Here is a 24,960-nt window from a genome sequence, read left to right as displayed (position 1 = left end):
CAGTGTGGTGCAGCTCAAGCCGGAGCCCAGCTAGGCTACGTCTGTCTCAGGCTCTCAGGGAGGGGAGCAGCCAAGTGTGGATGCACCTCATTACCTCACTCATCCACACACCAATTACCCCTAAATAAATACACCCAGCCCACAGGCAGCAACAATGACATCCAGCCTGAAAGGGAAGAAAGGACGCCGTTCAGAAAGCATTTGCACGCACAGAAAAGTGCTGTTGGATAATGATGAAAAAAAAGTACAGAGAAAAGAAGCAAAAAGAAGGACATGCAGGGGGCTCCAAGTCTTTTAAAGAGCTCAAAGACGAGACAGAGAAAGAGAAAGAATGAAACAAACACCGAGCAAGCAGAGTGAAGTGATTCAGAAAATGATAATTTCTTGCTAAATTTCACCCAACACATCCGCAAATGATTGTTGTGGCGGGGGAGGGGCAAAGTTTAATTGTTTTAATGCATGCAGCCATGAGATAGCTCTGCCGCGGACTAAAATGGTGATCACTGTAGAGCTGACACATATTTGCATGTAAGACGGACCGCTTGGGGTAACGGTAACAGCAGTGTGTCCGAAGGCCAAAGAACACTGGCTAAAAAGGGAACAGACTTGCAGCCAAACAGCCTGATCCCCAGAAAGTCAGACAAATTATGGCAGGTGGCATTAAATGTGACAAGGAACACTCTAAAGGAATACACTTTCTGGCCGTCCAAAATACGAGAAAGCATTTGAAGCTGTTAGGAGTGAAAAGTCTCTATTACTGGAGTGAGAAGGTGAGCGAAGGATGCAGAAAAGGTGTGTGGCAGAGAAAAGAAGACAGATGTGTTTTCAGGGAAGGGGGGCACAAACGAGGAGAGGTAGCCAAGAGTTCCTTCATGCCGCCTCCCTCTCTCCCACCTCCCTCCATGTGGGATCTTTCCGCATGAGTGACTCTGTCATACCTGGGGGACACAATGGTCTCTCTCTCTCTCTCTTCCCCCTGTCTGTCTCTCTCTCTCCCTCAGTTCCATGCTACCTCTCCTCTTGTATGTCTGTGCTGTGACTATGGTGAGCCAAGCCTGGTTGGTTGTGTGGCAATATGTTGAAAAAGAGCCTGAGGACTAAAGACTAAAGATTCAAATGAATAAAAGTCCTTAATATATAGAAAAATATACGAGTCTGTCTGTCTGTCTGTCATTCTGATTTCTCTGCAGCAAATTCAAGCATTTCAAACATCAGTGATGTAACCTTCGGAATGAACTTGTTCTCAGGAATAGCATTGTGAAGAGATATATCTATGCCATGGCAGGTGTGTGCTCAGGTCCCAACTATAGACACCATGATGTTGCCCATTGGCTTTTGGACTGTCATCTCAAGATTGGCATTTTGGCTGCAGTTGTTTTGTTTTTTTGGAACTAGCACATGTGCAGAATGGATTGGGTGCTGGAAAGACACTTGGTCAGCAGCTAGCGCTACCACTAGCTAGCTAGCTTGGTTAGCAAGGTGCATCTGCATTTCCAAATTAAAAAACGAACTCCTTAGAGTGTCTTGTAGCACAACAAAATAGTGAAAACGGCATTTCTAAGCCACCGAAGTGTTCTGATTTATTTTGTTGAATTGAAAACACACTGTGGACAAAGCTGAAAGAGGAAAACATGAAGCCCAGCCCAGCCTGAAAGCATCTGCTGTTTTATCATCTATTTTATTCTACCTGGGATCATAATGTACAAAATGAACATCATGCAGTATTGAAGAATACTTGAAATTAGCGATTGGAACCTTAAACTAATTAGGAAAAAGTGAGAAGTAGGGTTGTTTACTCATAGACACTACATTTGGACTTCTTGTTGCAACCACTGGAGTCGCCCCCCTGCTGGCCATTAGAAAGACTGCAGGTTTAAAGCACTTCTGCAATGGCTTTTCAGACCGGGAGGATGTTGCTTGGACCCATAGGAAGCACAGTCTCCTGCATGACGTTGTTTAAATGAGCAATTCTCAAGAAAGCTTCAAGCAGCAATACTGGAGGCCAACAAATGGTCCTTTCTGAGCAGGCTTATGGCACAAGTAAAATTCTAAATGTCAGTCAAGGAGCATTTTGTACATTATATAAACCACTTTTCTCATGACACCCAAAGGCAAAAAGATGATTCATTTCCTCTTGTGACACCTGAACAGTCAGGTGATGGGCGGCACTGTAAGTCGCTGTGGGTGGTGTGTAAGTGGGGTGCATCTGGATTTAATTCCTGATAGACAGCTCTCCAGTCACCAGGATGCACGAGCACATCCCAAACTTGAAAATAACCCACATGACCAGGGCCGACCGGTTCACCTGACCAGAGGCAGATTCCTGGTTAACTGAAACAACGGCTGGGAACGTGTCAGGTTTCCGCGCTGTTGATTCGGTGATAATAAACAGCAGGTGATGGATGGAATGGAAGTGAAAGGAGCAGGTTTATTAGGATTCCTTCCTGATGGAGGGCTAATTGAGGGAGGGCACGCCGAGAACGTCTGGTGCCACAGGTGGGTGGAGTAGTGTTGACATGCTGTGGCAGCATAGTCAGGATTCCTGGTGTACAGCACAACCCTCAGCTGGAAACAGACTGCATGGGAATCCTGTGAAGACTTTTAACTAACCAACATGTCTTTTACACAGGTTCAGTATGACCTGCAGATGGTGATAAAAATAGAAAAGTCCCTTCACCCTTTCTCCCTTCTCCCTCCATGCTTGCCGTGGCCTGGAGGTTTCTGCTGGGACCTCCAGTGTTTTTAATTTCCTGCACCCTCCAACACCTACACATGCTGTTGTCAAACCCTGCAGCACCCTTCACACACATTGATATACTGTGAACACATCATTGCCTTTAAGGTTTGCATGTCTTGCTTTTATTTGATTAAGCACACATGTGCAAACATTAAATATATAAGCACTAACATTTTCTCAGAAAGCGTGTGAAAAATGAAGAAAAATGCTCGCGCAAATCCCGCACATGACGCTCCTTCCGTCAAAAGGTTTGCGTGACCTGTGAGATTTCACACGCTACCTGTGCCTGAGAGGAATGTACAGGAGATATGCAGGATCCTCGAGGACACACCCAGACACGTTGATCATCTGTACAATCCACAAACATACAAGAAGGAAATCGTCCTGCTTTTGTTTGTATTCATCAAAACATGTCCTTTGGGCAGGATGTGGCATGCCAGCCAGTTCTGTCTCTTATACAACAAATGGAAATTATATTATTCAGTCATGATGAACTCAGTCACTCCAGTTGGGAATAATAAACTTTCATTCACTGCAAAAGGATTAAATGTATCTTTAAGACCATTGAGAATATTTGAATTCTTAATATTCTGAACACTGCTAAGTAGGTTGTGAAAAATTAATCTCATTGCTGCAATGTTTAGCCTTTGGCACTGTGCCACAACTTTAAGTAGCACACATAATGGATTCTTATACATTTGTATTTTACTAGGATACTTTCGTGTGTGCCAATGCAGAAAAAAAGGTCAAACTAGTTCAGCTTTCGCTATGACACATGCAATGTGTCAATCAACATCTATGAAGAACAACAGCTACGAATACAGTACTATTAAACTAATTAAACATGCAAGGAAATATTCTAGTCAAATTATTTTGTAATGCAAATTATTTAATTTTCTACTGTTTACTTTGCACTTGCATTCCTCGGGCCACTGGTACCTGAAGTAGCACACCTTGACCAAAGCAGCCTTTTGTAAATCTGACACATGATGGCATAAGGCATGATGGTGGACATCTCCACCAAAAGGCATTAATAAAGCGTTTGCTCGCAGCTACTTCCTCATGCAAATTACATTTCATTTGCTTTTGTATGAGCCAGGTGTGACACTTTGTTATTGTTCTTGTGCATGCTGATTAGTTCAGGAGCATGACCTGTTGAGACAGGTATTGGTAAAGCTTGTTGTGTGAAAATAGGATTAGTATCTAGTCTGCAGTCTGAAGTTATTGAACTGTCAGAATGCATATAAATAAAACATACTACGTATAAATACTTCCTATACTTATACTTGTATTGTTCTTCTTTCTTCTCCTAATGAGTGGGGAAATGTTTAGAAATGTAGAAAATATGCAATTAAAGGGTAACTCTGAGGTATGCAAAACTGCAAAAGTACCACAAGGAGTTTTTAACCCGTGATAAAACATGCTCAGATTAATATTGATGCATCTACATTAGCATCAATATTTGCAAGAAGATGTCTATTTCCTTATAGTTATTCTAAATATCTGGCACTGGGTCTGATTCCGCAAAGGAAGATTTTCCTTTAGAGAATTATACATTTAACATCATTTTTGCAGTTATGGCTGATACTGGGATAAGCAAAGAAAGAAATTGACCAAAGAACCTAAAAGAAGCTAAAAAACTACAGTGATACAGCATGTGCGAAAACAACAGTCAACCTTGGTCGGTCATTTGACAGGGGGAGAGAGAATTGTGGGATTAAAAATGATTCAAAACCAATCTTGAATTGACCCTCTCTCTGAGTCTATTTTATTTCTAAATTACTGTATTTGAAAGATAAAAATAATATTTAAAAATGTTGTGTTTTTCTTTTACTTACTTCCAAAGAAAATGCATGTGCTCGCCAGATCAAGGGCTTTATGACAAGAGGTGGTGTTCATGGAATGAAAACGGCATTGTCCACTTTGTCTCCAACTAAAAAGTTCTTCATGGTTGCTTTAAAGTACTTTTAAAGTTCTTGCCAGGCTCAGTTAGATTAACTACATTTCATCACCATTAACACACATTTTGAATGCATGTTATCCATCCACTCAATGGAATGCTTGGAATAAGACTGAAACATTACTGAATTTATCAATTTGGCTACAGGGTTGTGGTAGGCACACTATGACATAACTTATGCAAGACTTACGGTAACATTTGAGTGGGTAGAATTGTGTATGGTGTCAGTTTAAAAGTGATTGGGTCTCAGTGTGCCACAACACAATGTAATCAATCCCACATGATGGCACAGTCTCAGAATTAGCAGGACAAAAATGACGCATCCTTGTTATATGGGCCATATACATTGGCAAACACACTTACTTCATCTGCCAAATCCCTAAATTAACACCTTTTTGGTGAGAAAGCTCTATTTGGAGCACGTCACACAAACACCACAGCTGGCATTCAAGGGTAAAATTAATTACTTCAGATACATGTGCTTCCTCTCAAAGTGGCAGACTTATTTGCATTGAGGAACATTCAGCAGAAGTAATCGATGCACACACAAAATACGGCCACCCAATGACCCCAGCCCCGTCTCAAAGTCCCTCCCCGTCCCCAAAGCCCTGGCGGCTCATCCATGCATGGAGGAACAAACACAGGTAGCGAGAGCAAATCATACTGCAACAAAACACAGAAACATGAATGGGAAGCATTACAATGCCGGGCTGGATGCAGGACAATGGGCCCGACATTAAACAAACGGCAAATCCCAGGATGGGCTGCGGGAGTATGATACAGATTACAGGCACCTAGTCCCTGCCTGGGGAACAGGGGAGTGGGAGAAAAAAGGACACAATATTGCAATCTGACAGCTGACGTCTTCATATAAATGTATGAATTTACATTCCAATTAGAGGAAATTTACATCTTAATCACAGCGAGCAGTGTGTCGGTCCCTCGGTTAGTGTGTTGCTACGGTAATGAGGTGGGATGCTGCTGTGCTCTCTCATCCAGACAGTGATCTGTCAGCAGACGACACCTCCCTGTTATGAGGGAGCTGCACCCTTAAATGCAACCGCCACCACAATCCGGTAATATCCGCTGAAATCTGTCTTAAATACCAACAAGGTGTGAGCTGCCACCCGAGGATAATATGCCAAATATGGAGTTTGAAAAACATCAAACATATCTTAAATACAGTGCACTGAACCAGGAGTGTCTTTAACTGTCACTCAAGTGACAAGCTTTCAGTTCTCTATGGCATTCCATTTCTAATTTCCATACTAATAATGGGTATATTATCTTTAATGGTTTGACTTTGTTTTATGGCATTTGAAATGGATGGTGAAGCCATCTGTGGAATTACTCAAACATATCATGTCATCGGATCACATGCTGCTTTGGCGCTGACAAAGGCAAAGTGAATGGGCGAGATGGAAGGATTGGGAATGGATCATCAATATCCCTCTGGTCATCATTTATATCAATGTTAATCACAGCATCCAAGCTCAGCCTCAAGGAAAGCACACAATGTGTCGGTCAGAGGGCGTGTGTATACGTGTGGAGAGAGAAGAAAGGCAGACAAGTGCAGACGGTTGAGAGGGAACGGTAAAAGCCAGCTGAAAGACTAACTTCTTGTTCAAGTTCGTCTGAGAAAACTTGTTGTGGTTTCGTTCAATTAGCAGACAAGAGCTGCTGGTTTGAGGTTTTGGATGTGAAACCACACAGGCAAGCCTAAAGCCTGGGCAGGCTCCTTTTACAAGCTCACAACAGGAAAAAGAATATACAGTGTGTCACAGCTTTCTTCTGATATCAATTTTAATGAGTCCAGAAAAAGGGAGCATTTAATGAAAAACTTTGCTGGAACAACTTCCATCCAGTTAAATCATTTAGTCGTAGAGCAGCACTGATTGCTGACAATGCAATCAGGAGCAGCAGATTAGCTACCACCACACAGGAGAGCACATAAATCAGTTTAACACAGTCCTTTGCCATCTTCACGCTTGACTTTAATACAGGGATGTGTGAACAAAAAATTGGAGGTAAATGAGGCATGGCTTCTTTATCACCCACCTCGTAGCCAATCAGGCCTCTCCCGTCAGAGACACTGCTCTAATGGCTGATATCTATGGAAGCAGCCTATTATTGGATACTGCCTGTAATTAAGACAAGTCAGATTACACCAGACCAGTGCCTGCTCTCTGATATGTAGGCTACCATTAAGGCCAGAAGCGGTGATGCACTTATACACTGCATTGAGAAAAAATAGAAGACTCGTGTTTTAAAAAAAGACTCCAAGAAAATGTTGCGTGTTCGGAGAAGGTGTCGGATGCTTTCCCAAACATCGCATGGGGTGATATGTGGGGCGTGGCTGGGATTCCACTTTAGCCTGCAGGGTTTTTTGGAAAGGATGCCGGGAAGTTGCACACTCCCCCTTTGGCACTTATCTTGCATATTCTATCCTTGCAGATTGATTCCCACAGCAGTGATGCCATGTCGAAGCACTTCTGTCCGAACATCCAAATGAGCTTGGCTATCTTTTTTGAGGGGGATGGAGGGGTGGGGGCAATTGAGGTTCAGCAATTGAGTTTAGCTTGAATGTTCACCCTGATTAAAACATCTTAAAACAGGCACCAGCTTATAAGATGCCAAGCTGACTTTGTGTCTGGTAGCAAATGAGGTGAAAAGGGTGAATGTGAAGGCTGTTAAGTTGGAAAAAAGGCTCTGAATGTACAGAGAGCAACACTCTTAAAAAGCTCACTATGATTAAAAGAAGAGGAGTAGAGGGAGGGAGCGTCCGACAAAAGAAACAGAGTGAGAGGGAGAGAGAAAGAGGGAGTGAGTTTGAGATGGGAAAGCACTTCTTTCTGTACACAGAGTGACCTTGCTAACACTCTGCCTACTCTAATATTCACCACTACACATGCTTTTGTGCGCTATTCCTCGCCCATCTCAGCACGCAAACCCTTTTCTCCATACACACACTGCTCATTATACAATTTCACTAGCCAGTTATCCGAGACTTGCACAAGCATTAACACTCAAGGAATCAAAGACACACAAACACAAAGATGTCTTATCTATTGAGGGGTGCACGAAATTCGGCGTGCTGATTTAATTATAATTTTGTGCATTACATCTCCTGTCTCCTTGCAAGACTTCTGTTGATGCAGAAAGCTCAAACGATGACTGCTGAATGTCAGAGTGTTTTTAAGGATGCGCATCAAAGGAGGCTGTTAGCTTTCATGTCCTATGAGATTTATCTGGAGAGGGACGTTCATTGGGATTTTTCCCTCTTGTTGAAGTAAGCAGGTTACTTCTGATATGAGTAAATTAAGTCACTCAAGAAGTGAAAACTTTGAAATCTGCAAGAGAGGCATAAAATATTCCCATCATACCAAACTACTGAATGTCTTCAAACTTTTTTGAATTCAACAATTTAGCTGAAATGTTTTACTTTCTGTCAAATAAAGTAATGCAGCAATGTTTGTTTTACTTAAAACTTAAGTTAGAAAACTGCAAAGGCATGTAAGGATACACTGTAAGGATTAAATGCACGCTTAGCACAGGCGCACACATGCATACACACACACACACACACATTCACGGTGGGTGATGAAGCAAGCGTACATGACGTCCCCATACAAACAGTCTGTGTAAGTGAGCGTACAACATCAGGCCATCAGATCACTTCCCTCTCCAAACATGAAGCCTTTAATAGATGTGAAACTCCAGGCTCTGGATCTTTTCACACCACTGAGTCGCAACTCACACAGAAGAACAAGAGGAAGAGGATGACGGAGCAAAAATCTAAAACAATGAAAGTGAGCCCACACTGGGCCGATATATTTATGAGGAGGGCATCAAGCAAAAATCAACTTGATTTGATATGATTCATACAAATCTTTCTAGACTTGACTGAAAATATACTCGTCTGAGGGAGAAAAAAAAAAAAAGATTCATAAGAATCCTCAGACTAACATATGGAGTAACCTTTGTGGCCTTCCGGGACTTGGGGGGTGGTGGTGCGGTTATGCGGGGGGGTCTAACGCTCCGAGGACCGTAGGCACGCTAGGGAGAGGTGAGCTGTCACCCCCCATTATGATCACTGCCTGAGCTCAGAAAGGGGGAGGGGTAGAAGGAGAGCAGGCAAAAAAAAAAAAAAATACTGGTTCCTCGCTAACCGCCATCTAGAGCCATCCCCGGGCCTCAGAACCCTCAGTCTACAACTGCCTCCTGGGAAACACTTGCACGCAAGTCCTCCTCATCCCTAGCTTGCGGCGGGGCATAATGTGTGTGGGGTGAAGGGAGGGGTTTCTGTGTGCAGAGTTGGGCTGTGTAAGCAGAATGTATGGATTTTGCGTAACAAAAGGACAACTGTGCATGTTTTCTTACTTGCTCCAGAGTGAGGGGATATACTGATATGCCGTTTGGATGGGTTAAGAAAAGGATGAGAGAGAGAGAGACAGAAAGAGAGAGAGAGATCTCAAAGCAAACCTGTTGTTATTAAAGTTTCAAATGAGGGCAAAGAAAAGGCAAGAGGTATCTCAGGGGCTCAATGTGATAGAACTCCCAATAGAACTAGTTTTGATCGTCAATAACTGACAGAATTTGATCTACAGGGTGGTAGTGAAACTGCATAAAAATAATAATACTGGCCGCCTGAGAACAGCAATAGAAACAACATGTTTTAGCTTATTATGTGACCTGTGAAATGGTGCAATATTATATGCTTGTGGATAAGAAGCTTGCCTCAGATTTGACCTTTTGCTGCCTTTTGTGTGAGTTCGGGTGAGCGCTGCTTAGGCGCATTCTGTTCCCCAGATCCCACTCCTAACACCCCTGTCACTCATCATCACTCATCATTGTTAGGGACAAAAGGAAAGTTTGGTTAAGCCACACACTGGAGTATTCTCCCACCCCAGTGCCTCCCCCACCTTCACACATTCACATATGTGTGTTAGGTAGCGCACACACACACACACACACACACACACACACACACACACATTGACGAAAGCACAAAGAAAATGGTTCTATTTTTGCCACATAAACACAAGACCATCGACTACAACACGCACCTTAATTCATGGAAGGGGTCGCAAACTTTTCCATAAGTTCCGTCACCTTGCCCTCTAACTTGCCTTTTGAAGTGCAGGCTTGTCCTTCGAATGGCCCTCTGACTCATCTGCTGAGTGTAATTAAAGTCTATTGAGGGCTCTATATGTGTTCTAACTATCCTCCATCATCTGGCCAGGCCTTTCAATAGCCACCTGTGAACTCTGAAGGACAGGGACACTTGCCCTCATAAAATTCATGAGCAGTGCTACATTCAGCGGCCGGCCAACTTCTCTCAATGGCCAACACCACTTTAAAGAACTCTGTGTTGACTGTTGGGTGAATCCTTTTTAAATACGACCATATTCACAGTAGCAGGGGTTAAGTAGCTCCTGTGATTAGCTGAAACAAATGCCTTTATGCTGTGCTTGGAGATAAAGAGAAAGAAAGAGGATCAGGACACCCGATTTGTTTTCATCAAGCAGGGATTCACTGAAGGATTGCTGACAGAGACAACATTTAGAAAAAAGACTAAGTGTCCAACTGGATTGGTTTCTCTAAGCCTACATTTTTGTGATGCAAATAAATGAATGAAGTAAGCAAACATATTCTGTTGTGAGGAGTTTAGAAATGATGGACCAACTCCCCATATGAACAGGCTCTCCGAAGACATTAGTCATCACCATTGTGAATTAATTCCCAATGGTGGCAGGTGGCACCAGTGTGCCCTGGTAGCCTCGGCCACCTGTATGAATGTGTGTGCGAATTGGTGAATGAGCTTAGTGTGTAGTGTAAAGCGCTTTGGATAAAAGCGCTATATAAGTGCACCCCATTTACCATTTAGTCTCACTGAAACATCAAGCTTTTAAAAAATGTTGACATTTGATTGTTAACCTTCAGACACATGACTGACGACTTTTACACAGCAGTATTGTTAAGGAGCCAACTCTCTGCTACCTCCAATTCAATCCGTCATCTCACATTTGGTACTTTATGTTATGCTGCAGCCACACTGTAAACAATTGTCTTGTAAATTAACAATAAAATACTGACAGCAGGGTTGCCAGCATTCTACTGTTAATTTTACAGCTCATCTACTGTTATCTACTTTACAGTATGTTACTGTGATAAAACCCACATACTGAATTAGAGTAAAATCCTGCATTTCATTGATTTTTACAGTAGACTTAAACACAGTATAGTGCTTAAGCTAGTTGCAATAATGTTGCAGTATACAATACAGTCATTTTCTGTAAATAGAGCATATTACTGTCTGAAAGCCAATTACTACGAATGAAGCGCTGTCTTCACAATAACCTCAGTAATCTTAATATACCATATACTGAATGGGTTAGTTAAGTAAAATACAGCCATTAAAAATGTGAACAAGAAGAGACTTCGAAAATATCATATATATACATCCTATATTTTATAGGAAACGGCAAGCTACCTACAAATATTGCCCAGAATGCATTGTTTTCTACAGTATAATACCTTTTTAATAGAAAACAATATGTTACTGTCACAATTTGGCTGTTTTCTTACAGCAATCTGTTACAGTGCAGGGAATCACAATTATGAGCAGTCCTTTGACCAGATGACTAGTATTTGCAACATAAAACCATTTGTCAATAGTATGTGGTTTCAGAAAATGGCAGTTTAATTGAAATTGGTCCTTACAACAATGAAAGTACCTGGTCTGTATAAAAATGTTTGTGTCGATTCAATTCCACTCTTTCAGCAAATGACGATAAAATGCACAAATTGTTTTCTGCCAAACTATTAAAGATTTAAAAAAATAATCAATATTTAGTTAAACAATCACAAAATGTGTGTGGATAGCATCCCACTTGACACGTCATTTGTGTTATGAAACGTGTTCACATTATAGCAGCATACATAAACACTGAGCAGACACACAGAGAAAAACATACACACACTCCTCCTCCTGACCCCCCCAGGACACTGAGCAGCGAGAGTGTGGGAAAGTTATTTTTAGGACCCAAGCAGAGAGCCTTCCTGAGTTTGATGCTCCTGCTCCGGATCAACATTCCACCTTTGAACCACTCCGACCATGGAGCCGTTTGTGCCCATGATGGCAATTTTAACTTTCTCTGTGGACCAACAGCAATGAGGGGACTGTTTCACTTTGGATGCTTTGGAATTACACCAGCCCAAACAGGAAAACTTATGCCTTTAACCACTATTTATTCAACTCTCAATAATGATGTTAACAGTGTTTCAGTGTAATTATGGAAAGTAGACTGTTTAGAGCACTGAAAGTTTGGATTATTGAGCACTGAATGTTTGGACCTTCAAATACCAACATGTAGCTTTTAAAAAACATATTCATGATTGAAAATGCACAAGTCATATTCTGTGTAGTCTACTATGTAGAGTGACTAATTATTTAAACGTCTATTAAATGAAACACTCAACAGATATTAGGGATGTTGAGTTGGATTTTTTTTCTCTCTGCCTGATAGCTGACCCTTTAACCGAGCATTAACCTTAAAACACAAGCAGGCGACTGAGTCCCAATTCATCTGTCCGGGAGAGTTAAAGCTCGGACATAGGTTCCATGTACGCAGACAGCTGTGGACTTGTGCAGTTAGCACTATACCTCCAATAAGCTACTCCAACAAAGGCAAGGTTTTAAAATAGCATTTGTTTGTCAAAATTCTTATTGTCAGTTAAACGGTTAATAATTAACATGCCTAATAGACATTTTATTTGCTGCATCACACATTTACCAGTTTCTATTAACACCAACACCAAGTATTAGGTTTAAAATCAAAAGAAGACAATGAATGATGCTCGACTGTGAGGAAAAACACAAGAGGTTTTGCACAGGATTTACAGTGAATACACTAACCACTTCAACAAATAAACAAAGAAATTGTTTTTAAGACTTGCGCAAAAGTGCATGGACCTAAGGCTAAATTAGAAGATAACAAAAAGATTCAGAAGCCAAGGATACAGTGAAGACCCAGTTTATAAGCACCAGGGGCCTATGCTTCCTCAGTCACTACCATTATGCTAATAGCGAGCCCTTTCTGAACACACTTACACATACCCTATAGTACCACAAGACCCCATGGATGTAGGGTGGCATGCAAGTTACAGCCTCTTTCCCTTTCTGTCTCTAATGGAAGCTGAAGACAACTAGGGCTACTTTAATCAGGTCTGAGTCCAATGTGGCCAGTCTAGTCTGATGGGGGCTGAGTGGTGCATGGACCATGTTAAAGGTTCACTGCTCACTGATGAAACAGCTTCACTTCCAGGGCGAGTTCAGGCAGACCACACTCTTACACAGTCTGGCAGGAGGAGCACATATGCCCTGTTTTGTTTTCCTTTAATACTCCTCGTTTGCAAGAAACGTTTCGGCATTGTGTTGATATAGTATAGAGGGCAGCACATTTGGCAGAGTCCCAGATATTCTCTAACTGTGCTTTGACAAGACTACAAACAAAACTGCTGCTCCTATTTCTCTCTAGGCGTTTGACCTTTATAAAAATACCCATTTGAACTCATTGGAGATCGTTATAGCCAGTGTCCTTAATTATTCTGAACCTTGACCTGGGCAGGGCAAGCCTCCCACCCTCCATGCCCAGGATACTTTGACTTCACATCAGATTATCTATGCCAAGAAAAGAGGTCATTCTTTGTTTGGGAAGTGGGTTTGGTGTTCTCAATCAACAGATTTACCAAAGATCAATATTTAAGAAGTCCATGCACTTACCACAACACCCAAACAAACAAACCCCCAAAACATGCACATGTTTGCACCCCCCCACACACCCAAGACTCAGCATAGCGACCTTACAAACTGGGCCTTTTCAAACACACATGCACATTTGCAGAATAGATAAAATCCCTGTTAAATAATAGATGCAAATCTGATGTATGTTGTGAATATTGTTCGGCTGAGGGGTCCGATCGCGTGCCACTGACTGGCCTACGCCGGGTTCTCTCTCTCTCCCTTTCTCACACATGCACAAACCATAAGCACACCTCATTCCAAAATGCGACAGAGGCTGGTGTGCACCAAGGGAGGAAGTATAAATTATTCAATTGGAATATTATTCCAAAAGGTCCATTCCCATCTGATCGCGATTCCCAAGGCAGGCGTAGGAATCACAGATGAGATGTATGAAGAACCTAAGGATTGTTTGTAAGCTGCTAATAGGTTCAAGACATCCAGTAGGCCTATTGTTTGTATTTGCTTTACTTTCAGTCTGTGAATAGTCATTGTGATCTACTAATGGAAGTAAATATTAAATGACCCAGTTCAGTTCTTTCTCCATATGAGTTCTTTTCAACATTGGCTTTTCTCTGATCTTTAGTACCAAGCATTATTTGAGACATGGGGAAGCAGATATACGACCAGGCATGGAATACAAACAAACATATAAGCAAATACACAAACAAGCCCTGAGGACCGGGTCTCTGTCTAACTCATTCTGCATTCTACAATTCTTTCTTTCCCTCCCTTTTTATTTCGCTCTCAATAAGACGGTTTGGTGCCTCTGAGGAAAAGCCCTCATTTTAATTAGACCTGACCTGAGAATCACTTAACTGCTCCTCTCCGCTTATGCCTCCCCCCTCCTCTCCGAGCCTTCGCTCTGTTCCTCACATAGGTCCATTAACACCCTTCCCTCGGCACCCACAGGCTTCAACAGGGGGCAGACACAGGCGTTGTCTTAAAGACGTTTTGAGGACATGCCAAGAAACATTAACCTACTCTATACACCTCCCTCGGACTCTTTCAGTTCGGCTTCCTTTTATCCTTAAGTCTTCTTCTACTCAGCACCATCATCCTCTTCATTCCCATTTTCTGCTCCCTCTTTGCTTGCACTCAGCTTAAAAATATACTCAGCCAGCTGATGTCAAGTTCATGTCATGTGGGATGGTCATTAGAAAACAAAAGTTTGTGTGAGAGCAGACTTGGTCAAGTGATAGTGAAAGATAAAGTGAATTGTCATGCTATCACTATATAAACTAAATAAGCATTTAATTACTTTTAACTCTGGCTGACATTAAGCATTTGTGTTTGTTTGCTATTTTGGACACTAATTTGTGGGTGATCGGGCTAAAAGCAGCCTGTCGCTTGTGGGGGCGTGTTATTTCAGGTACTGGTGAGATGATGAAATAAAATTCAGGAAATAAAAGATTTGAAGTTTCAAGGCCTATCAGATATCTGCTACAACACCACAGAGCCATTTACAGCTCTCTGAAACAGGTTTTTACAACTCTCTGTGGCAATAATTGTGTTCATCTTTGCACAGATTGCACAGAAAGTGCACAGTTTGTATTTGATTTACCAACGGAGTTCTATTATGCATGACATGTGCTGTATTTTGGCTAAAGATTAGCCTGGTAAAAAAAATGTTGCTAAAAAATTTCTGGAGAATTTGAGTTTCTCTGTTGCAATTCTGACTTGGGGCTTTTTCCGACCAAGCAATTCTGGGGACTCCCTGAGAGAAACTGCCCACTGGGGAGCCCACCCGAGAACTACATAACTTGAAGGGCTTGTTCTTTCTGTTTACATTTACACCGCTGATATGAACATAGTGACATAAGTAAGCAGGCTTTTTGCTTCCCATGTCACATATGTGCTCAGTAAAGCCTTGACCTCACTGTTCGGCAGCTGCAGGTGTTGAATTTGACGTATTTGTCCTATGAACATGCATTTATATCTCTGAACCAATAACTGTACACTTACATCACTCTAAACAGCTTACATTAGTCAATGTTGCATTAGCCACAGTGATATCTTGGGGATGAATTTGGCCTATACCATTATCGCAAATCATCCTCCTCTCTCCTATAACTTTTTTTAGGTGTCTGTAACAGCTACTTTGAAATAACTACATAAAATGAAAAAAACAACAACATGAAACTGACAGTTCTCCAAAACTACCAAATTTTCCTCGAAGCAAATACATACACACAGACATCCAAGTGACAGAGTTCGTCAGTGACGCCTCCAAATAGCCTGTCTAAGACGAGACTAATTTGACACAAATCCTCATCTTATACTGTATTTGACCCTGTGACCTCCCTCTGGCACCCCGGTACCCCACAGGCACATTGCCTGTCAGTTTAAAGGGTCACACAAAGGTAAGCAGAATGTAATTGCGTACCACCTGCATTCTTCAGAGCTTCATCCTCAAAGCATCTTGCCTTGTGAAAGCAGTGACAGAAGCCTGTGTCGGCTTAATATGAGCGAGCAAGGAAAATTCTCACACACATTGCGTGTGATCTGTGTGCATGCGTCTCTCAATAAGTATGTGCTTGTGCCGTTGCATGAATGTCAATATCTCTGCGTGTGGGAGTAAGAAATGTTTGTGTCTATGAGTATGTGTTAATCTTGTCTAAACACCTAACACTCTCCTACCTGCTCAGACAGGGCCATGGGTTAATTCTGGCTTCAGGCGTCCTGGCTAATAACCACTCATCAACCGCAGTTTGAACTCTTGGAACCGTCAACTGATCTCGAGGTAACCTTATCACGGAACCAACAGAACCCTAATGATGGTGCGGAGTGTGGGGCTGGCAATTAATGTCCTGACACCTATCACATTAGGAAAAATGAATTATAACAAACAACTGAAAACAAAAGCAAGTCTTTATTGACTAAACCTGTACTCCCTGTGTGTGCTGACAAACAAATACATTCTCATTCCTGAGGCACTAGGTGATAGAAGTGTGAGTCAAACAGCAGTTAAGAAATTAGTTACCAGCATGACTCCATTCACAGTTGGGGTGACATGTAGCCGCCTGACCCAAACGGTGAGAAGCCAGCGCTGTCAATCACATGTCATTCACCACCACCACAACGTCACAATTTAATCCACATAGATGATGCACAGAGTGAGGCAGAATTCGCTGCATTTAAAATATGGAGTCAAAAGTTGAAAGAAGAGCACAGCAGCAGGAGGAGTGATTTATCACCACCGTGATAGATGTGTGGAAGAAAAACGACTGTAAGCACAAAAACTTGGTAAGAGAATGCTGTATTATGTGGCCCCAGGCAGAGGAGTCCTGTAGCTTGAGTAAATGAGGTGATTAGCAGGGATGGTGTGAGCTGTCACACATCAGACACTGGGCTTAGAATCCAATCACCATCTCATGTGTCAATCAATGGCCCACCGAGGCAGTTGGCCACCAGGTCAAACAAAGTATATGATGAGCCACACAGTCAGAGCACAAAGGTAGACCTGCATGCAAAGTTATACACTGATATACTGATATAAACCAATCTCTGCAATGAGGGATGCAGAGCCAACATGCACTCATACCTTTGTGACATCTCCATCTAAGGTGATGTACTAATTAATGACAGCCAATTGCGGTGCCAGATAAATCCAACACGAGAATGTAATAGGGTATTACAATGCGTGTTTTGATTGATTTGATGCATGACTGGTGATAGATACAATGTTCTTTGGGAAATTCCCTGACACATAGAAATGTGTCATGGCCAAGGATTGTGATTGACATTTCATAATATGTACTCTCTTGTGTCAACAATCACAGCCATATTAGACTTTTAAAAAAGTCCTCTGTGGATATCACTCTTTTAATACTATGTGCATGAGGGCCATTCAAGGGTATGGTTACCATTCAACAGAAAACTCCAATAAAGCCCCTTAAACAAGGAAGGCAGACAAAGCTTGGTCTTTACAATGTGCTGCTGGGATATATAACACAGTATGCAGGCCCCACAGAGCTACAGGGATGCTCTAGGCCGCTGCCCCCTGGCCTGCCCAATACAGAGGCCTAATTAAAAGACCATTGAGGATAACCACCTTGACTTTTACGAACCATATAAATCTATATTGGAGTGGCCTATTCAGGAGGTCAGAGCAAGGAGGGGGAGCGGGCCAATGCAGACAGGAGAAAGGGTTAGAAGGATGGTGAAGGTTTGCAGAAAATGAGAAGGGGTTGACCGTAGGATGCGGAAAAGGTTTGGGGGGTAGGGGGGCATTCCTCTCCTCCCCCTCACCTCCTGGCTGAGACAATAGGGCTCACTAAGAGCCAAGGACCAGAGGGTGTGATAAGGTAATGATAATGTAATGAGGACCAATCATGAGCCTGAGCTAAGAGGAGGGCCCCTTAATTTGTCTCTAGAGTGGTAGTTCAGTGACAGATTGATTGCTCCGAGCGAGAGTGATGATGTGACACATGCAAAATGGATGTGTCTGTGACAGGAAGAGAAAGAGAAAGAGGATAAGAAATCATAAATCATAATGAATGAAGGAATGATAAGCCCATACAAGCCTGTGCCATGCACATGCCCTATACCAGGTTCAAACTGATTCATTAAAAGGGCCGGTGTCACTGCACGTTTTCATTCCAACCATGCAGGAATACACCTGTTTCAACTCATTCAATCATCTGAGCTGTCTTCACTCAGTTGATTTGTTTTATCAAGTGTGCTCTTGCTTGGTCGGAACAAAAACCTGCAACCTCATGGCACTTTCATGGACCCCTTTGTCATCAACTGAGTTTTGAATTGTTGAGTAAAATATTTTGTTTATCTTGTTGTTATTCATTAAATTACTGTTCTAATACTTGTAGGACGATATTGTTAACTAGAAAATTTCCTTTGGGGAAATTCTGGGGGCTATTGCCGGTGTGTGTACACTATGATGAGATTCTTCAGAGATTACAAACAATTAATACTAGTAATGTTATGATACTATATTATATACAAGGAGCACACCTACAACAAGCATTCCTTTTCAAGTATTTATTTATACAGCAACCTATGCCCTTTCATCCTCAAAATGTGTGTGTGTGTGTGTGTGTGTGTGTGTGTAGCATGTGTATCTGGAGGAGTGTGTGCGCTTACGCATGCATGTGTGTGTGCGTGTATGCGTGTATCTGTAACTGTAATCACATCAAAGGATCAAATGCTTTGCGGTCGACCAATCAGAGCAGAGCAATCAACGGAAATTAACAGCTGTGGAATCTTCTGGCACAGTGACAGCAGCCAGAGGTGGACAGACTGGAATTTCTGGCCTCGAACAGAAAGCATTTTTGGCAAAACCATAATACCTATCATTGATCCGACTTCACTTTGAGCGTCCTGAGTCCTTCCTGAACAGCTACATATGTTTTTTGTGAAGAAAAATGAAGAAATAGCTTTGTAAGAGCGATCTGAAAAACTGTTAAATATGCTTTTCCACAGAAATCTACCTGCGTTTTTAATATGGGAGCCAATGAGGCTGTTGCTAATTTGTCCGGGGACGAAATTGTGTCCGGAAGAGGAAGAAGAAAAAATCCACAGTATAACAATAGTGCTCGGGGCTTGCCCCGTGGCCCTAATGAAAGACTAAGTGCTGCTCAACAGTTTAATCCTGTGAATAGTGAGTTACTTATACAATTAGTCATGGGGATAATCTGTGACAATACCTGCATCACCACAATACCTGACAAGGTCGTCACCATCATCATTGCAATTTATTTTGTAGGACCGATCTTTTTCGTTTTCCAGTGTGCAATGTATTTAAAATCAGAGTGGTCAGGAGCACTCGGATTGGTCAACAGACTGAACGCATAGCCTCATTTGATTGCTACTGGATGGCTAACAACAGCAATGACTCTTTTCAACATGGGAACATAAATAAAAAGTGATTCTGCGTTGGATTTATCATAATGGACTTATTTTACAAAGGCGACAGCGGTTGGGGCGTTGGAAGCATTTGCAGAGAACCGTAAAACTATGGAGATACGTTGCTTTTTCACAGCAGTGAGAAAATGTATATACCGTCACAGCCCGAGGATACCCTTTCTCTTTCTCCTGTCCTCCTCTGGGCTCCTCCCTCTCGAATTCAGTTCAAACATACAGTGTTTGTATGACAATCACATAGCCATATTTTACTTAGTTGTGCAGTGACTTGTGGTTGTACTGCAGACGAGTCAGAATATGATTTAGGTGATATTGTAAAAAAAAAAAAAAAATATTTCCCCGTCTTGCATCTATCCATTTATTCTACCTAAAACCACCATTGATCACACTGCCATTCAAATGAGCTTAAAGGCAATAGTATAGAGTAAAGCTGTGATCTACTTCTCCTTTTTCTCAACAGATCTTAGGTGTTGTCGGCTAGGGAGTGAATGATCAACGACCTGCCAGACAAAGTACACAGCACCTACCATCTATAGCAACTTACTTCCCCAAGAGCTATTGTGGCCTAAAATGTTTCTGACGCAACCATGCTTGTTGCTGTTGCTTCATTTTTGTCTGTCACGGATGGCTGAGGACATGTCCAAGCATTAAAATCTTGACTAGTGATTAATTCATACTGCTTTAGCATATCAAAAATGTGAACTATATCTTTAACTTAAACTGGCACCAGTATTTTTTATTGCATATTCATGAATATAGACAGACATTTTTCTCACTCTGTCGCCTCTTGACACTACTCTGAAGTAAGTGTTGCTGCAACAGTGTATAATCAATAGCTTCACCTTTGATGTTGACACCCAATAGTAAACACAGGCAGGCAGAACTAATGCGAGAGACTTCTCATTATCATCAACACTTAGTTTTAGCACTGCTATGAACATTATTAATGGAAACAAATTTAATGTAATTATTTATCTAAATTCAGCTCTTGTTTTAGGTTAATGTTTACATGGCAGTTACAAAAAAGCACATTAGAGGAAAAAAAAAATTCTGACTGAGAGACAAGTACAACAAGAGAATAAAGCCCATAACACTATGTTTTGTTTATAAAGTAATCCTGGCTATGTTGAGTAACCTTGACAACTTACCTCAATAGTGAACTGTTTCCTCTTGAGCTTAAAGGCCAGGTCCTTGTGGTCAGGGAGTTTACTCGCCAGACAGTTCAGGTGAGGTACTTGGCGTACATGTAACAGTCCTGTGAAGGAAAGTGAGAGCAGGTTAAAACTGGATGGTGCAGTGCATAAAAACTACAGTAGAAGAGGAAGCAAGATATTCCACAATGTGCACAGTTTATGATAAACTGGCCAGAAGTTGTGTGCTTTGTTTTTAAAGTGTAACATCTTTTTAAAATAGTGCAACTTACAAAGCTGATGAGCTGATCTCAAACTGATTTCATACATGAAAGATTTGTTTGTTGTTTTACACACAACAGGCAATTTCTATTTAAATGTGGCAACTGCTAAGATTTATACGATTCTTTTCATTTCTTTTGAATAGACAGCAGTCCAAGTGTCAAAGACTGAGGCAGCATTTTACCGACTGGCAACTTTGGTAAACAATTTTTATTTTTAAAAATAGGGTAATTTTTCAGTAGCACCCTGAACAAACAATTTTCCAAAAGCAACAGGTCACATCAGGCTATAGAACCAAAATATGATCTCTAGGCTATTGAATTAACACAGAATAATGACAAAAAAACCTTTGCATTGGTTTGAATTACTTCCACCATGGCTATATTTAAACATTCAAAGCAACTTAATATTTATCATCACAGTGATCGGCAGATTTGGGTGAAGCTGTTTAATGTGCATTAGTATGTTGGTTGTGTTTTCATTCACAGACCCTACGATGTTGTAGCAACAACGACCAACTGTCTTATACTCAACTCTCTCTGTTTCTGTTGTACCTGACTGTAAACCCACAGAATAGGCCTTCCAGCTCCGGTGTATAAGTTGTGCTTTTCATAGTGTGACTCACACATGAATCTGCATGTTGTGCTAAACTCAGCACATGTTGCAAATGGTACACAGCTAAAAATTAGGCTAAAAACAGGTAGAACAGCTACAGCTAAAAACAGGTAGAACTAGCAATTAAGAACTTTGGTTCCATATTACGTGAATCAACCTACATTCAGTGCACAGTTAGGTAGTGAGTAAGGTCAGTAGGTAATCTCCACTGACAGAAAATAGGAACATAGTGGAAGGTAAATAAAGAGTTAAATATGATTTGTTCACCTGCAATACTTGAAACAAAACTACCAAAAAATAACTTATTAGATATCTATAACCAAAACAACGTCTATATAAACATCAATAGCAGCAATCCTGCTGTCTTCTTTCTCTCTACAGACTGGAGGATGGGTGTACTGTTAAGAAAATTTGCCAATTAAAGGACACATTAGAGCAACGAGGGACACAAAGCTAACATACAGGCTCGGGATTCCTGCAAAGGATAGAAGGAAGCTTTGGAGTAGTTTTTACTTTTTGCTTGTCTTTTCTTGTCACCCACAAAGTTATATTTTCATTTCATTTTAAAAGTAGGAAAGTACTGTAAAGTGGGGTGGTATAAATGAGCGTGAGAGAGAAAAGAAGAGATCGAGGGAGTAATGGAGAAAGGGAGACAGACAGAGAAAGTGGGGGATGGTGGGTTCTCTCCTCTGTGCACTTGGGTGATTTCCCCTTGCCTGATTTGCAGTGACAGGCTTCCCAGCATGCTTTGAGCAGCCCTGAACTGCTGCCGCAAACACGCATGCACGCGCATCCGCACGCACTCTCACACTCGTACCAGATGCGTTTGCACTCATGAACACACATCAAAACAATCATGCACATAAATGTATTTCATAACCCAACCAGAATTTCTCTGGCTGGTTAAACAGAGGGCAAATATATTCTTGAACAAGAAATTCAAATAATATTAATTGCAAATTCCAAAGAACATTTTGGCTCTACAAAATTATTTTAAAAATTAAGCACTACAACGGTCTTATGTTGAGTGGGTTTACATACCACCTGCCTTTACAATGCAGAGGAATGTGATCACTGTGGGACGTGTTATCTAAATAAAACATGCTGTTAGATGAAACCAAAATCTGCCATTGAATGTTTTTACTCCTCATCCCTTCATCTGTCACAACCGGGGCTGTCTAACCCGAGGAGGGGAGGAAGGGGGGATGAGAGGAAAAGCGCAAGAGTGAGTCGGAGAGTTCGAGAGGCACGGCTAAAAATACCGCTCTCGCTTAAACTGACCTTTATGCGCGAAGAGTGTGATAGAAAAGAGGGAAGCAAACGGGAGAAAGAGGGAATGGTAAAGCCGTAAAGGAAAAGTGATGGTAAGGACCGAGGGAGAGTAGACAAACTATGTTGCCCCCCCCCCCCCGCCCTTCTTTAGTTTCCGTCTCTCCAGTCGTCCCTTACCGGTGTCCTCTTCCCCTACTGAAAGCCTTGCCCTCCATTTATTAGCAGAGCATGCTGGCCATGGAGACATTGAGCGAGGGATGGAGAGATACAGGCAGAGAGGAAGAGAGAGTGATGGTGAGAATATCGATTCCCCAGTGTTGGTCTGCTCTGCTCCAGAGCCTCAGGGGTATGGGACTGGGGATGGAGAGGGGGCGAGGCGAGAGGGAGAGAGGGAGAGAGGCTCTGCTGGAGGGGGGGAGGCAGGGATGGAGGGGGTGAGGGTGCGAGGGAGAGGGGGTACAGCGTGGCAGCTGAATCCCCCCCGGCCTGTCTACTGAGGAGCACGTCTGATTGAGCAGCAGCACACTAACACGCACTGACAGCCTGGCCTGCAAGGGGGCTGCCCTGCCTCCATCCACAGCCCAGCCCCAGCCTTAATGCACTGCTTGTGTGTATGTGTGTATCTGATGGAAAAAAAAGACAGAAAGATAAGCGAGTGTGTGTGTTCTTACCATGGTAATCTTTGTAGAGTGGGTTGGTCTCTCTCTCAGAGCCTTTGAATGATTCCAGGGCTATGGCATTGTCACATAGCCTGGTTATGCTGCCCATTAGAGCTCTGTCCTGTAGGGTCGAGAGAGTGAGTGAGAGGGAGGGAGGGAGAGAGAGACAGAGACAGAGACAGAGAGAGAAACATGAGCAGGTAATTAAAAGCCTCCTGACGGGCCATCAGTGTTGCAATTAAATTAGGTCATCATGTCCCGTGGCCAGGTCATTTCTACCCATGGCTTAGGTGAGGGTGATGAAGTATAGAGGGGAAAGAGCCCTGATAGAGGTGACACAGGTGATGTCGGGGTCGGCAAATGGACATACACCTTACATCGTGCATACATTTACAAAAGTGGCATGGGAAAGGTCAGAGGCAGCACACTGAATTTATTTTACTTCATCAAACAACATTTTTTAGGGAAAGCTGCACAGTTGGTGCACACTCTCAAACCTGCACACAGCAGGGGAGGGCAGAGGGGAAGAGGGAGAAAGCAGCAGAGGCCTGATGGGGAGAGCTCCCCCTACTGGTTAGGTCAGTGACTTCACAACAAACAGGACACATCAGGGGCCAATACAGTAGCTAGAAGGAAGGCGAAACATACAAAAGGGTGGAGGCAGAGAGTAAAGGGAGAGGAGGGGAGAGAGAGGGACACTGGGATGGAGGGAAAGAGGGAGTCCTGCATTATTAATCTCTCTGCCTCTTGAATCATTCACATCCTTCTTTCTGTGTTGGCTGCCACCGCCTAATGCAGTTTTCATGCCTTCATGTCTTTTCCCCACTCTTTCTTCTTCCTTTTCATTTTTGTCCTACTTTTAAAGTATGCATATCCCACCAGTCAGGACCGCCAGCACTTACAGGGTATCTGAGGTCACCCAAAATACAGCAATTAAAGCCAGTGTAAGAGTTTGGCTACAACAAATTATTCAGAACACTAATGGTACAGTATGGCCAATAGTGTCTGTGTGAGAGAGAGGGTCTAAAACTTTGTCTGTGGTAGTTTGTCTGGGCCATAATAATGATTCTGTGCTTACTTAAATACACAGATGAGGCTTCTTGGCAAACACTCAAAAGTTTCATAGTCAGAGGAATCCAAAAGTGTCCACACAGAGCTGCTCAGTACAGTGGCAAAAGGGAAAAACGAAATCAGTAAGACATGCACATGCTCCACAGCTCCTGGAGTTGAAGGAGGTGTACATCTTTAAAAAAAATCTTATTTATAATTGATAGGGGGTTCAAACAAGACTCACATAATTTCTGCATTAAAAGTATGCTGGCTCAATTAGCTCAGATTCTATCGGTGTAAATCCTCTGAACATCCTGTGCCTCAACTGACCATCTCTGACTGACAGGTCACAGGGAGAGCTCAGCATTCATTCATCCTGCAGTATCTAAACCATAGTCCCTTCATGTAACCAGTTACTGATGAACCCCAATTTCAGCATTTTTTGGCTCAATTGGTTTTGCTTTGCAGTACGACTCTCTTTACTTGTGTTTGTTTGTGAGCATGGTGAGTGCAGAGTCTACCCAAAATTCAATGCATCACTCTGAGGGAGGCAGATGCTTCTCTGTCTGTGT

At 42.2% G+C, this 24,960-nt stretch overlaps 1 protein-coding gene across 2 annotated transcripts in view; it reads right to left on the bottom strand.

Moving 5' to 3' along the window:
• The window catches only part of elp4 (elongator acetyltransferase complex subunit 4), a 58,791-nt gene that overhangs the window by 14,025 nt on the left and 19,806 nt on the right, over positions 1–24,960 (bottom strand). Inside the window, exons 8-10 of one of the 2 annotated variants that reach the window (XM_059355991.1) lie at positions 23,351–23,459; positions 20,529–20,635; positions 3,008–3,085 (exon numbers count right to left, since the gene is read on the bottom strand). In XM_059355991.1, the coding sequence (XP_059211974.1) occupies positions 3,014–3,085; positions 20,529–20,635; positions 23,351–23,459 (288 nt within the window). In that variant the 3' untranslated portion in view covers positions 3,008–3,013. Of the gene's footprint in view, positions 1–3,007; positions 3,086–20,528; positions 20,636–23,350; positions 23,460–24,960 lie in introns of those variants that run through there. The other variant, XM_059355983.1, reaches the window with a different exon arrangement.

Source organism: Centropristis striata, chromosome 2 (genome assembly GCF_030273125.1).
Source record: "Centropristis striata isolate RG_2023a ecotype Rhode Island chromosome 2, C.striata_1.0, whole genome shotgun sequence".
Lineage (NCBI taxonomy): Eukaryota > Metazoa > Chordata > Actinopteri > Perciformes > Serranidae > Centropristis > Centropristis striata.
This window is presented reverse-complemented; position numbering and strand designations above follow the sequence as displayed.